This window comes from Vulpes vulpes, chromosome 6, assembly GCF_048418805.1.
Source record: "Vulpes vulpes isolate BD-2025 chromosome 6, VulVul3, whole genome shotgun sequence".
NCBI lineage: Eukaryota > Metazoa > Chordata > Mammalia > Carnivora > Canidae > Vulpes > Vulpes vulpes.
The window spans coordinates 29,228,730-29,242,061 of NC_132785.1; the positions used below are offsets into that span (position 1 = coordinate 29,228,730).

The 13,332-nt window shown below is 35.5% G+C and overlaps 1 protein-coding gene across 1 annotated transcript; it reads right to left on the bottom strand.

Moving 5' to 3' along the window:
* Positions 1-691: 691 nt before the first annotated feature.
* Positions 692-4,823, bottom strand: COMMD6 (COMM domain containing 6). The gene is made up of 2 exons (XM_072760700.1): positions 4,689-4,823; positions 692-903 (listed from the first exon to the last, which is right to left on the bottom strand). The coding sequence occupies exons 1-2, from the start codon at positions 4,812-4,814 to the stop codon at positions 853-855; spliced, it is 177 nt and encodes a 58-aa protein (XP_072616801.1). The 5' UTR covers positions 4,815-4,823; the 3' UTR covers positions 692-852.
* Between the last annotated feature and the right edge of the window lie 8,509 nt (positions 4,824-13,332).

The window sequence follows — 13,332 nt, forward strand, 5'->3', positions numbered from 1 at the left end:
TTTTGCCACCTAACTGAAATACTATACATGTCCCAAATGGCTGGATCTATTTCTAGGCTACGCTGTCTATTCCAATGACCTATTTGTTTATTCCTAAGCAATGCCATAGAGCGTTATTTGCTGTGGCTTTATAAGATATTTTAATAATTGGTTTATAAATTTAAATTCAGTGGAAATCATCTAACACAATAATTTGTGCTACCAGCTTAACTTAGTTCTATACAGAACTCAAAATAAAACTTACTGTTCTATCTCTATTCATGTATTTGAACTTCCTACAAATGTTAATAACAGAAATAACTAAATGCTTGGCTAATATAAGGCAGCAATGGTCAGTCCTAACCTGATCCAAATGCTTGAGAAGGAGCAGGTTGTCTTCTCACTGACCACTGTTATCCTAAATGAATGCTAGAAAACCGAATTGGTAATGTTATTGTAATCATATGCTACTTTTAAAATTCATATATAGTTTATATATAGGACTCCATAGGAGATTTTGTTTATAAAATGGGTACAATTATTTTAGTGTTCAAATTATTGGTCTAATATATAAACTTGTGCTGCCTTCAGTATCAATCATTCAACTGTCTGCTTCTTTTACTGAGATAAAATTTACATAACAGAGTTCCCCCTTTAGAGTGTTCAATTTGGTAGTTTTTAGTATATTCACAAAGTTTTACATTGATCACCATTATCTATTCCTCTTTGGGTTTTTATTATTAAAAAATGGGTAAGCAAAAGTACAATTTTCATTCAATAAATATCATTTGATCCTTATACAGTTTTGTTACAGAAAGTGAAGTCCATGATTTTAGAATGATGGTAGTAATTTATCAACCAAGTAATCAATTTTCACACGGTTTCAATAACTGCAGCAATTTCCTTGAACTGTCTGTAGAAATTCTGGAGATAAAAAGGAAAAAGAATATTAACTTAGCTTTTACAGAATATATAAGTAGTTCTCTTACTTATACCTGACCACTAAAGACCATATGACATGTTAAATTTGCATGTTGATGTTTATATCACTATTATTATTTGAAAGTTATAAAAAACAAACAGGTGCAATTTGGTACCAAAAGCACAAATACTATTGTAGCATTGGATAATTAGTTCATAACTAAAATTTTTAAAAGCACAAAAGAAAGTTATTTTTTGAGATCATACCAGGTAGATTAAATATCCAAAACGTAGGCAATGAAGATAAAAACAAAAATGACAGTTTTGGGGGGGGTGCCTGGCTGGCTTAGCCAGTAGAGCATGCAACTCTTTTTTTAGATTTTATTTATTTATTTTAGAGAGCAGATGGAGGGGCAGAGAAGGCAGAGGGACAAGCAGACTCCATTCTGAGCGTGGAACCGACACAGGGCTCAATCTCACAACCCTGAGATCATGACCTGAGCAGAAAACAAAAGTGCAGTTCTTTAAAAAGATTTAAAAAAAAAAAAAAAAAAAAAAAAAGGGACACCTGGGTGGCTCATTGGTTGAGCATCTGCCTTGGGCTCAAGTCATGATCCCTGGGTCCTGGGATGAAGTACAGCATCAGGCTCCCCACAGAGAGCCTGCCTCTCCCTCTGCCTCTCTTTTGTCACTCATGAATAGATAAAATCTTAAAAAAAAAAAAAAAAAGGAAATAAAGTTCAGTTTCCAGGCTTCAAAGCATTTTAAATCTAGTGAAAGACTGTATATCAGGGTGAGTCAGCTGTCTTCTTTAAGATACAGGTTTAGTTACAATAAGAAAGACCTGGGTTGCCTGCGTGGCTCAGTGGTTGAGTGTCTGTCTGCCATTGGCTCAGGGCATGATCCCAGGGTCCCAGGATTGAGTCTTGCACCAGGCTTCCTCCATGGAGCCTGCTTCTCCCTCTAGCTATGTCTCTGTCTCTCTCTGTGTCTTTCATGAATAAATAAAATCTTAAAAAAAAAAAATAAGAAAGACCCACACTGACAATGGCTTATATGGTAGAAGCATATTTCCTTTTCATTTAAAAAGTAAGCTGGGGGCAGCCCAGATGGCCTAGCGGTTGAGTGCTGCTTTTGGCCCAAGGCGTGATCCTGGAGACCTGGAATCAAATCCCACAGAGTCCCACATGCCCGCAGGCATGGAGCCTGCTTCTCCCTCTGCCTGTGTCTCTGCCATTCTCTCTCTCTCTGTGCGTCTCTTATGAATAAATAAATAAAATCTTAAAAAAAAAATAAGCTGGTATGGTTGTTCTCCTATAAAAGTCATCTATTTTTCCATCTCCCAAATTTCCAAAAGAAGGAGCAAACAAATTCTGTTTTCCTTTCTTCTCTACCTGCCAGGAAGCTAGGAGGCAAATTTGAAACTTAACCTCAGCAATTAGGATACCCTCTAATGATTTACATATTTGCATTTTCCTTCTTATTTCGTCTTAGTTCTCTATTTTGCTACTTAAGAGTATATATATTTTAATTTATATGTAAATTCATTATGGAAGGAAGCCAGATGTAACTATTATTAATGGTCAAAATTTCTGCTACAAAAAAGACATAAATTGAAAGCTCAAAAAATGTTCCTATGCTCTCAATGCTGCAATGTGACTAACAGGCTCTGGATTGGTTAAAAGCCATGTAAAAAACCTTCTTTTAAGAGATTTGTCCGATTTGTGATTCTTTTCCTAGAGGGAAAATTCTTAGAGGTGGAATCAGAGATCATGAATGCTATCAGAAAAATAAGAAATAGGCCAAGATTGTGAATTATATAAAGGAATGGATGAATATATATATATATATATATATACACATTTTTAAAAATTATTTGGTCCTTATATTCAGTTGAAGGCTACTCACATATCGTAATATACTATACTTCCTTTTAGCCAATTCTTAATTCTTTCCAGGACGCTAATTAGCATTAATAATGTTGACCACGGGTTTTTGTTCAAAAGCAGCGATATCTATTTTAAAGAAATAAAAAACCCTTAAAATATAATTTATAAAACAGAACTACCATATGGATCCTGAAACCTCACTTCGGGGTATATATCTAAAGGAAATAAAATCACTACCTCAAAGAGGTAACTTCATTCCAATGTTCTTTGAGCATTATTCAGAGTAGCTAAAGTATGGAAACAACTAACTGTGTGCTGACACATGAATGCATTAAAAAATGTGGTGTGTGTGTGTGTATAATAGAACACTATACACCCTTAGAAAGAAATTCTTCTATTTTTGACAACATGAATGAACTTGGAGGATATTTTTAAAAATATTTTATTTATTCATGAGAGACACAGAGAGGCAGAGACATAGGCAGAGGGGAAGCAGGCTCCCTGCAGGGAGCCTGATGCAGGACTGGATCATGACCTGAGCTGAAGATAGGCGCTCAACCACTGAGCCACCCAGGCTTCCTGAACTTGGAGGATATTATGCTAAATGAAATAAGCCAGACACAGATAAATACTGCATGATCTCACTTATTTCTGGGATCTAAAAAAGTAGAACTCATAATAACAAGAGAGTAGGCAGTGTTACCAGGGCTGGGGAGTAAGAGCAATGACGAGATATTGGTCAAAGGTACAAACTTTCGGTTATAAGATGTAGAAGTTCTGCAGACCTAATGTGTAGTATGGTGACTTTAGTTAATAATAATGTATTGTGTACTTGAAATTTGCTAAGAGAGTAGATCTCAAGTGTTTTCCCCACACAGTCACATAAGAGAGCCGTATAAGGTGGTGGATATGTTAATTCGCTTGACTGTGGTAATCGCTTCACAATGCATACATAATACCAAAACATCACATCATATACCTTAGATACATATAATTTTTATTTGACAACTATACTTCAATAAAGCTAGGGGAAGAGTGTAATTTGTAAAAGAAGAAATCAAAAGCATCCTAAAAGGTATGAGAGGCTTTTCTTAAAAGGGAAGCCTAGGATCAATATATTTTTAGTTTTACAAAGAAGTCTCATTATATTTCTATTGCATTCACTTGGTTGTTTGTTGTTGTTGTTGTTGTTTAGAGTACTTTACTTTTCTTAGAGTACTAACTATTGTGAGAATTCTTAACTATTCACTCACCAAACCAATCAAACAAACAAAAACAAAACTCTAAGGCCAGTTAAAGTAGTTAATGCTAAAACATTTCCTTGAAGGTACCTTTAAAAGAATATCTAATTTTTCACTCATCCCCTTTTTTTCTTCCTTGCTTACAGAAAACAGGTAGAAATAATAATATGAATAAGACTACCCTACATATAAACTACTGAGTTACTCAAATCTCTAATAAAACAATCATCAAGTAGTAGGTACTCTGATCAGCATTTTATAAAACATTTCCAGTCAGAAAATGCAAGGTTGACACTGTTCAAAGACAAGATTCATTTAGCTTATCATTCTTCAATATGAAGCCTAAAAATAATAAAACAGTTAAATGCAAAGTAAATATCCTGCCAGAGAAGATGAAAATTTCCTAAGTATATTCACAGAAGTGTACTGTGAGAGTGATCAAATATGACAGTACACTAACTTAGCATTATATTGAAAATATTGAAATTTATCAAATTCCCCCCCAAAAAATTCAGAACTTTTGTATGTACTAATAAATGTAAAGCACAACAACTATAAATAAAAACAGCTAAAACTTTCCCTTAAGAAAGATTTTATAAATGTTTAAGTAGCAACTACAGAACAATAAACTACAACTTGAATGAGTGAAATCACAAACCTGAAATTGTGGAATTGTCATTTCAAAGCACTTGTTCTTTACTTGGCCTGAATGATCTGCCACTTTGAGCAACACTGCAACGTAAGGATACTTAAGAGATCTGCAACTGTCGGAGCTCACAGCCATACCCAGTTTCCACTGAAAATCTACAAGCTGTAATGAAATATTACAGAACAATACATTGGTAATAACATTGCCATGGATGCAGATATTTACTCAATTTTACTGCTCTCACATTGAACTTTTAGTTTCAATGCTGGTCATAGTAAAAGAAAATATCTTCATTTTAATATTGCTAGGGGAACAATAATCAGAGGAAAATGGAGAGGCAATATGGGATATAAACAGAGTTGGACAACAACACTGTCATAATTACAATAGTAAAACACACACGCACACACACACACCTTCACCAGATGTATAATGGAAGTAGAAGGAAGATGTGGTTTTCCCTTCATTTTGCTCCTACATTTAATGGGACTACAAGTGCTCTGTAGCCTCTCTCACCTCACTCACCTGAAAGTCCTAAAGTGGAAGATGAGTTACATACAATCTTCATATGTGACTGGGACCCAAACGGGAACCGTTCCAGTTTCCTTTCTCACCATGGTCCTCGACCTGAAGCCTTATACTAGCATAAGCACTAGGTGTTAGGTGGTTTTAGGTTTCATTACTGTTGATGATGAACACCTGTCAGGTGATGCGCTATGTAGTTTACATATATTAAATGCCTCATTGAATCATCAACATTATAGGCTATTATTCCCATTTTGCAAATGACAAAACTGAATTTCAGAGAGCTTAGATAATGTGTGCAAGGTCACACATTTCTGTGATCAGAACTGAAACCATAGTCTGTTTGACTCCAAACATTACATCCTTATTGATAATTGGCTGCCTTAATACTTTTAATCTAATTTCTATCAATGACTGCACAGTGTTGCTGGGGCATAAAACAGGATTGGATAAATGTAGCTCTTAATACTGACTAAAACATAAGTTGGTGAGTGGAGGAATTTTGTTTTTTTTTCAAAGCTTAGACAAGTAAATGGTACACAGCAGCCACTCATGAAAAATACTTGTTGGTTAATACTTTTTGCTACCAAATTAATGCTGATAGGGCAAAAAGCTTTGTTTATTAATAAATCTGTTTTTAAAATAAAATTTGGATAAAATAAAATGAAATAAAATCAGATTTGGGATCTTTTATAAACAAGACTTATTTATATACTACCTACAAGATGTGCTCTAGAGGTAAGAAGGCAAACAGACTAAAAATGAAGGGATGGAAAAAGATATTCCATGAAATGGAAACCAAAGAAAGCTGGGATAGCTACAGGTAATATCAGACAAAATAGACTTTAAAACAAAGACTATAATAAGAAACAAAAAAGCAAATTACATAATGAAAAAGGGGTGAATCCACCAAGAAGATACAATGTGTAAATATTTATGCACCCAACATAGGAGCACCTAAATAAACAAAGCAAATATTAACAGACCTAGAGGAAGAAACAGCGTACAATAATAGTAGACTTTAAATACTCCTCTTGAATCAATGGATAGAACATTCAGACAGAAAATCAATAAGGAAACATCAGCTCTAAACAACACGTTAGAACAGATGGACTTAACGGATAGTTACAGAACATTCCATCCAAAAGCAATAGAATACACATCTTCTCAAGTGCACATGGAACATTTGCCAAGACAAAAAAAGTCTTCATTTAAGAGGACTGAAATCCTATCAAGCATCCTCTCTGACCACGATAGTATGAAACTAGACATTAATTACAAGAAAAAAAAAAAACTAGAAAATTCACAAATATGTGAATACATAACAACATCAATGGGTCAAAAAAGAAACCAAGAGAAATTTAAAAAGTGTCTTGAGACCAAGAAAAATGAAAGTGTAATATACCAAAATTTATGGGATGCAGCAAAAACAGTTCTCAGATGTAAGTTCACAGTGATAAATGCCTACCTCATGAAACTAGAAAAGTCTCAACTAAACAAGCCAACTGTAAAACTCCAAAAAATAGAAGGGTGCCTGAGTGGCTCAGTCAGTCAAGCACCTGACTCTTGATTTTTGGCTTAGGTGATCTCAGGGTTGAGAGATTGAACCCCATGTTCAGCTCAGGCACTGGGCATCAAACCTGCTTAAGATTCTCTTGTTTCCTCTCCCTGTGCCCTTTCCTCCCCGCTAAAAAAAAAAAAGAAAAGAAAAGAGAAGAAAAGGAAAAGAGAAAATGAAGCCCAAAGTTAGCAGAAGGAAATAAAGATTAGAACAGAAATAAATAGACACTGAAAAGACAATAGAAAATATCACTAAAACTAAAAACTGATGCTTTGAAAAGATTAAAAAAATTAAGACTTTGGCTAGATTCACCAAGAAAAAAGAGGAAAATAAAATCCAAAGTGGGAGAGGAGACATTACAACTGATACCATGTTAATATATAGGATCTTAAGAGACTACAATGAATAATTACATACCAATAAATTGAACAACCTAGAAGAAATGGATACATTCCTAGAAATATACAAACCACCAAGACTGAATCATGATGAAACAGAAAACCCGAACAGACCTACTACTAGCAAGGAAAGAAACTGAATCAGTAATAAAAGATGTTCCCACAAAAAAAAAAGTCAATAGACCAGATGGCTTCACTGATGAATTCTACCAAACATTCAAACAGGAATTAATACCAGTACTTCTCAGACTCTGCAAAACAAAAAACAAAGAAACAGGGAAAACTCTTCTTTTATGAGACCAACATTATCCCGATACCAAAACCAGACAAGGATGCCACAGGAACAGTAAAGTACAGGCCTATATCCCTGATAAACATAAATATAAAAATCCTCAACAAAAGATTAGCAAACTAAATTTAATAATACATTAATAGGATCATACACCATGCTCAAGTCAGTTATTCCAGGGATATAAGGATTGTTCAACATCTGTAAATCAATGTGATAAACATTTTAAAAATGAAAGATAAAAATCATATAATCATCAATAGATACAGAAAAAAGTATTCGACAAAATTCAATACCAATTCATGATATTAAAAAAAAAAACACCTCTCAACAAAGCAGGCATAAAGGGAACATATTTTAACATAAAGGCCACATATGACAAGCCTACAGCTAACATTATATTCAATGGTAAAAAGTTAAAAGGTTTTCTTTTCAGATCAGGGACATGACAACGATGTCCACTTGAACCAATTTTATTCGACACAGAACTGGAAATACTAGTCAGAGCAATTAAGCAATAAAAAGAAATAAAAGGCAAGATCCCAGGACCCTGCTCAATGGGGAGTCTGCTTTTCCCCCTCCCCCTTTTCCTCCTGCCCCTCTCCCTGGCTCGTGCTCTCTCTCTCTCAAATAAATAAATAAAATCTTAAAAAGAGATGGAAACAATAATAAACGGAAAGATATCCTGTGCTCAAGGATTGGAAGAATTAATGTTGTTAAAATATTGTCCATACTACTCAAAGCGATCTACAGATTCAATGCAATCCCAATTAAAATTCCAATGATATTTTTCACAGAATGGAAAAAACTCTAAAATAAGTATGAAACCACAGAAGACCCCCAAAATAGCCAAAGCAAATTCTGGGAAAGAACAAAGCTGGGGACATCATGCTCTCTGGTTTCAAACTATAATACAAAGCTATAGTAATTTTTAAAATATAGCACTGGCATGAAAACAGACACATAGATTAATGAAACATAATAGAAAGCCCAAAAATAAAACCATGCCTACATGGTCAATTAATTTATGACAAGGGAGTCAAGAATGTACAGTGGTAAAAGGACAATATCTTGGGCACCTGGGTGGCTCAGTGGTTGAGCATCTACCTTTGGCTCAGGTCGTGATCCCAGGGTGCTGAGATCGAGTCCTGCATCAGGCTCCCCGCGTGGAGCCTGCTTCTCCCTCTGTCTATGTCTCTGCCTCTTTCTGTCTCTTATGAATAAATATATATATATATTTAAAAGGATAGTATCTTCAATAAATAATGTTCGGAAAACTGAACAGCCACATGCAAAGGAAGGAAACTTGACCACTCTCTTATGCCACACACAAAAATTTACTCAAAATGGATGAAGGGCTTGAAAATGAGACCTGAAACCATAAAACTCCTAGAACAAAATGAGACAGGAAGCTCCTGGAGAATAGAAATCATGGTGATAATTTTTTAAATCTGACACCAAAAGCAAAAGCAACCAAAGCAAAAGTAAACAAGTGGGACTACATTAAACTGAGCTTCTGCACAGCAAAGTAGCTATATTCATAATCGCCTAAACTGAAACCACCCAAATGTTCATCAGTTATAAGATACGTGAAATATGTACAACGAACTACAGCTACAATTTAACATCAAAATGTCGAAAAGAAACAAGTCAAAAGTTATGTGATTACATTCACTTAAACTTAAGAAACAGGAAATACAGTATTGTTTAAGGCTGCATACACAGGTGGGAAAATTATATAGAGAGGCAAGAATGCAATTATCACAAAAGTATCATTACCTGTATGGAGGAGAAAAGAGAGAGGTTTGATTGGGAAAGGGCCTGTGGTGGGCTTCTGAGGTACTGGTGATGCTCCATGTCTTGAATTTGATTGTGGTTACAAAGATGCTCACTTTAAAATCACTCATTAAACTGTTCATGGTAATGCACTTTTTTGGCATATGTTACCTTGTAGATATCAGGCGGGGGGAGTGAGTATCAGTGAATACAAACCTTTCTGGTTGAAAGGAAAAATTTATTGTAGGCTACTGTGATCAAAGGAATGCTTTACAGAAGGCATAAACTTTCAGCTCAGTTTTGAAGATTAAACAGAACGGAAATTGAAAGGAAAATGTGTCTTCTTTATATATTCCATAACTACACACCTAACAAAGAATAAATGCTTGATAAATATTAAGCTGAACCAACTAGAGATGGAGATAGTCAATATTTGGTATAAGAGAGCATTTAACTGCCTTAAAGTGGATGGCTCCTGTAAGGAAGTATGGAAGATAAAGCTGAAAAAAAGAGGTGAAGAAGCCAATAATTCCTTTCAAATTGTGAGTTTTCAGAGGTTTTCAGAGTATTCTCATATACTTTATCTTATGGAAAATATATTACATCATTTAAATTTCTCCTTTATGCAGGACTCACTGAATTTTTTTCAGTAAAGATATGAAAGTATTGATTAAAATATATTCATCTGGGACACCTGGGTGGCTCAGCAGTTGAGTGTTTGCCTTTGGCCCAGGGTGTGATCCTGGAGGCCCCAGGATCGAGTCCCACATCGGGCTCCATGCATGGAGCCTGCTTCTCTGCCTGTCTCTGCCTCTCCTCTCTCTCTGTGTCTCTCATGAATAAATAAATAAAATCGTAAAAAAAATTAATATATAAATAATATTCATCTGGTGGTAGGAGAATACAATAATCCAGGTGTGAGGTTTTTAAGTGCCTGAACTAAAGTGGTAATAAGTACGATTAAGCTGATCCTCAAAGAATGAATGAGTAGGCCCTGGTGTTTTTCATAACAATTATGGGAGAGATCAAAGACAACTATGAAAATATGAGTACAGATGACTGGGAGAATGTTGATACCATATTACCAATCAGACTTTATATATTTTAAGGCTAAAGGTATTATCAAGTGGTGACAGAGGATATTTAAATAGGAATGTTCAATAAGTGGCTAAAAATCCAAGAACAGAATCTAAGGGAGTTTGTAATTAGAGATATATTTTTTATATTATATCAATAGCGATTTCCAAAAATTTAATTTAGGGCACTTCTTAAACTTACTCAGTCTGCACAATTTCTTGATGCTTTACTGTCTACATGAAAATGGTAGAGAAAATCATTACTTGATTCTCAGTCTGAAATAAAACTCTAGATTATTTAGAACATTTCAAACAGAAAATCGATTAAGGAACACAATGTTGGAATCTGATGGCAAATTACAATGGTGAAACTGTCAGGTGAGGAAATAGGGAGAGCTACCAACCAGACACTCAATGTACAAAATGTGTACACATAAGGAAAAGAAAGCTGGGATTCAGTTCATGTTTCTAAAACTGAATATTTAAATGCAGTTTAAGGGATGCCTGGGTGGCTTGGCAGTTAAGCATCTGCCTTCAGCTCAGGGCATGATTCTGGGGTTCTGGGATTGAATCCCTGAATCAGGCCTGCTTCTCCCTTTGCCTATGTCTCTGCCTTTGTGTGTGTGTGTCTCTCATAAATAAATAAATAACATTTTAGTATTTTTTATTTTTTATTTTTAATATTTTGGGATCCCCAATAACATTAAAAAAAAAAAAAGAAAAACCAGAACAGCACACTTATCATTATGGAGGACATTTAGAATGAAATATTGCCTCAAAACTTTTTTTTTCAAGATTTTATTCATTTGGGGGATCCCTGGGTGGCTCAGCGGTTTAGCGCCTGCCTTTGGCCCAGGGCGTGATCCTGAGACTCCAGGATCGAGTCCCACGTCAGGCTCCCGGCATGGAGCCTGCTTCTCCCTCTGCCTGTGTCTCTGCCTCTCTCTCTCTATCATGAATAAATAAATATAATCTTAAAAAAAAAAAAGATTTGGGATCCCTGGGTGGCGCAGCGGTTTGGCGCCTGCCTTTGGCCCAGGGCGCGATCCTGGAGACCCGGGATCGAATCCCACGTCAGGCTCCCGGTGCATGGAGCCTGCTTCTCCCTCTGCCTGTGTCTCTGCCTCTCTCTCTCTCTCTCTCTCTGTATGACTATCATAAATAAATACAAATTAAAAAAAAAACAATTAAAAAAAAAAGATTTTATTCATTTGAAAGAGAACATAAGCAGGGAGGAGGGGCAGAAGGAGAGGGAGAAGCAGGCTCCATGCCAAGCAAGGAGCCCAACTTGAGGCTCGATCCCAGGACCCCAGGATCAATGACCTAAGCCGAAAGCAGACACTTAACTGACTGAGCTAACCAGGTGCTGCATCCTCAAAACTCTTGTAGAATTAAGAAAATAATTTTTAAAAGGGGAATCATTTTACAAAGGGGAAAAAAAACTAGTAGTGAAAAAATAGAAAAACATTTCAAAATAAAATGAATATAAAGAAGAAAAATAATCTCAAAACAAATATAGATTAAAAGGTAAACAAATTAGCTGTACTCAGTCACACTAAAAATTGGTCTGAGCGCGCCTGGGTGGCTCAGTCAGTTGAGTGTCCGACTTCCACTCAGGTCATGATCTCAAGGGTCCTGGGATCCCCACCCCAGGTCCAGCTCCTCACTCAGTGGGGAATCTGTTTCTCCCTAACCCTCTGCTCCTCCTCTCACCTCAGCATGCACACTCTCTCTCAAATAAATAAAATCTTTTTAAAAAATTGATATGGTAGCTGTAGTTATTAGTAACAGAAAACATCATATAAAAACTGTCTATAAAGAAAAATACTGATAAAGACCATTTCAGTTTAAATTTAGTTTTTATTTTTTTCAAAATACAACATATAGTATTAGAAAGACAATCATCCACAACTCCATCCTAAAAACTATTTTCTTATTTCTAGCCTTCATATGTAATTTTTATAGCTAGTCATAAAATATACACTTTTATGTTCTCTCCTTTTTCAGTGAAAGTTTGCCAATGGAAGGAATGTTAAGTATTCTGCACACCTTACTCTCTCTCAAAAGTACGATGAGGAAAAGACTGACCAAATAACTCATCCAAAGATACAAAACTAGTATAGCTGATATTCCAACCCTAATCCATCTGATTTCATATTCTACACAGTACACAGTTTTTATTACTACATTACTATTTGGAATTAAGTTCTAGTAGGTCAAGAAACTAAATAGGTCTAGAATGGCATGAGAATGTTTATCATTTTCTACATGCTAGACCGAAGCTGTCTAATACAGTAGCCATTACCCAAATGTGACTATTTAAATCAACAAAATAAAAAATTTCACTTCCAGGACGCCTGGGTGGCTCAGTGGTTGAGCGTCTGCCTCTGGCTCAAGTCCGGGTGGAGTCCCACATCAGGCTTCCTGCATGGAGCCTGCTTCTCCCTCTGCTTGTGTCTCTGCCTCTCTCCCTCTGTGTCTCTCATGAATAAATAAATAAAATCTTAAAAAATTTTTTTCACTTCCTTAGTTGGGCTAGTCACATATTAAGTGCTCACAGTCACATCTAGCTAGTGTGGACAGTGCCAATACAGAACATTTCCACCATCACAAAAGTTCTATTGAAGAGTGCTATGCTACACTCTATGTTTATATGTAGAACTTGATTAGGGCATGAGTTATTAGCAAATTTCTACTTGAGAGTTCATATTACCCTAGTGCAAGTATACAACATTTGCTAAGTCATTAGCCTTCCTCTTCTCGTTTACTAGTACCTTTATCCATACTCTGCTTTTTAATTTTCTCAATAGCACTCATTATTATCTGAAATTATGTTTATTATGTTATTATCAGTCAGGTAATAAATAACCTGACTCCCCAAGGAAATTCATACTTTGTAGGAGCAAGGGCATTATCCATCTAGTTTATTACTCAATCTAGTACAACAATATTTGGTACAAAGTGAATGTCTAAACAAGTATTTGTTGAACTAAAAAGTTTGGAATTTCTGGAGCATGTGGTAACTGGT

Coding starts and splice junctions, on each gene's coding strand:
- COMMD6 (XM_072760700.1), bottom strand. CDS start 4,814: ATGGCTGTGAGCTCCGACAGTTGCAGATCTCTTAAGTATCCTTACGTT. Junction 904..4,688: donor TGACAATTCCACAATTTCAG/GTTTGTGATTTC, acceptor TTTTATCTCCAG/AATTTCTACAGACAGTTCAA.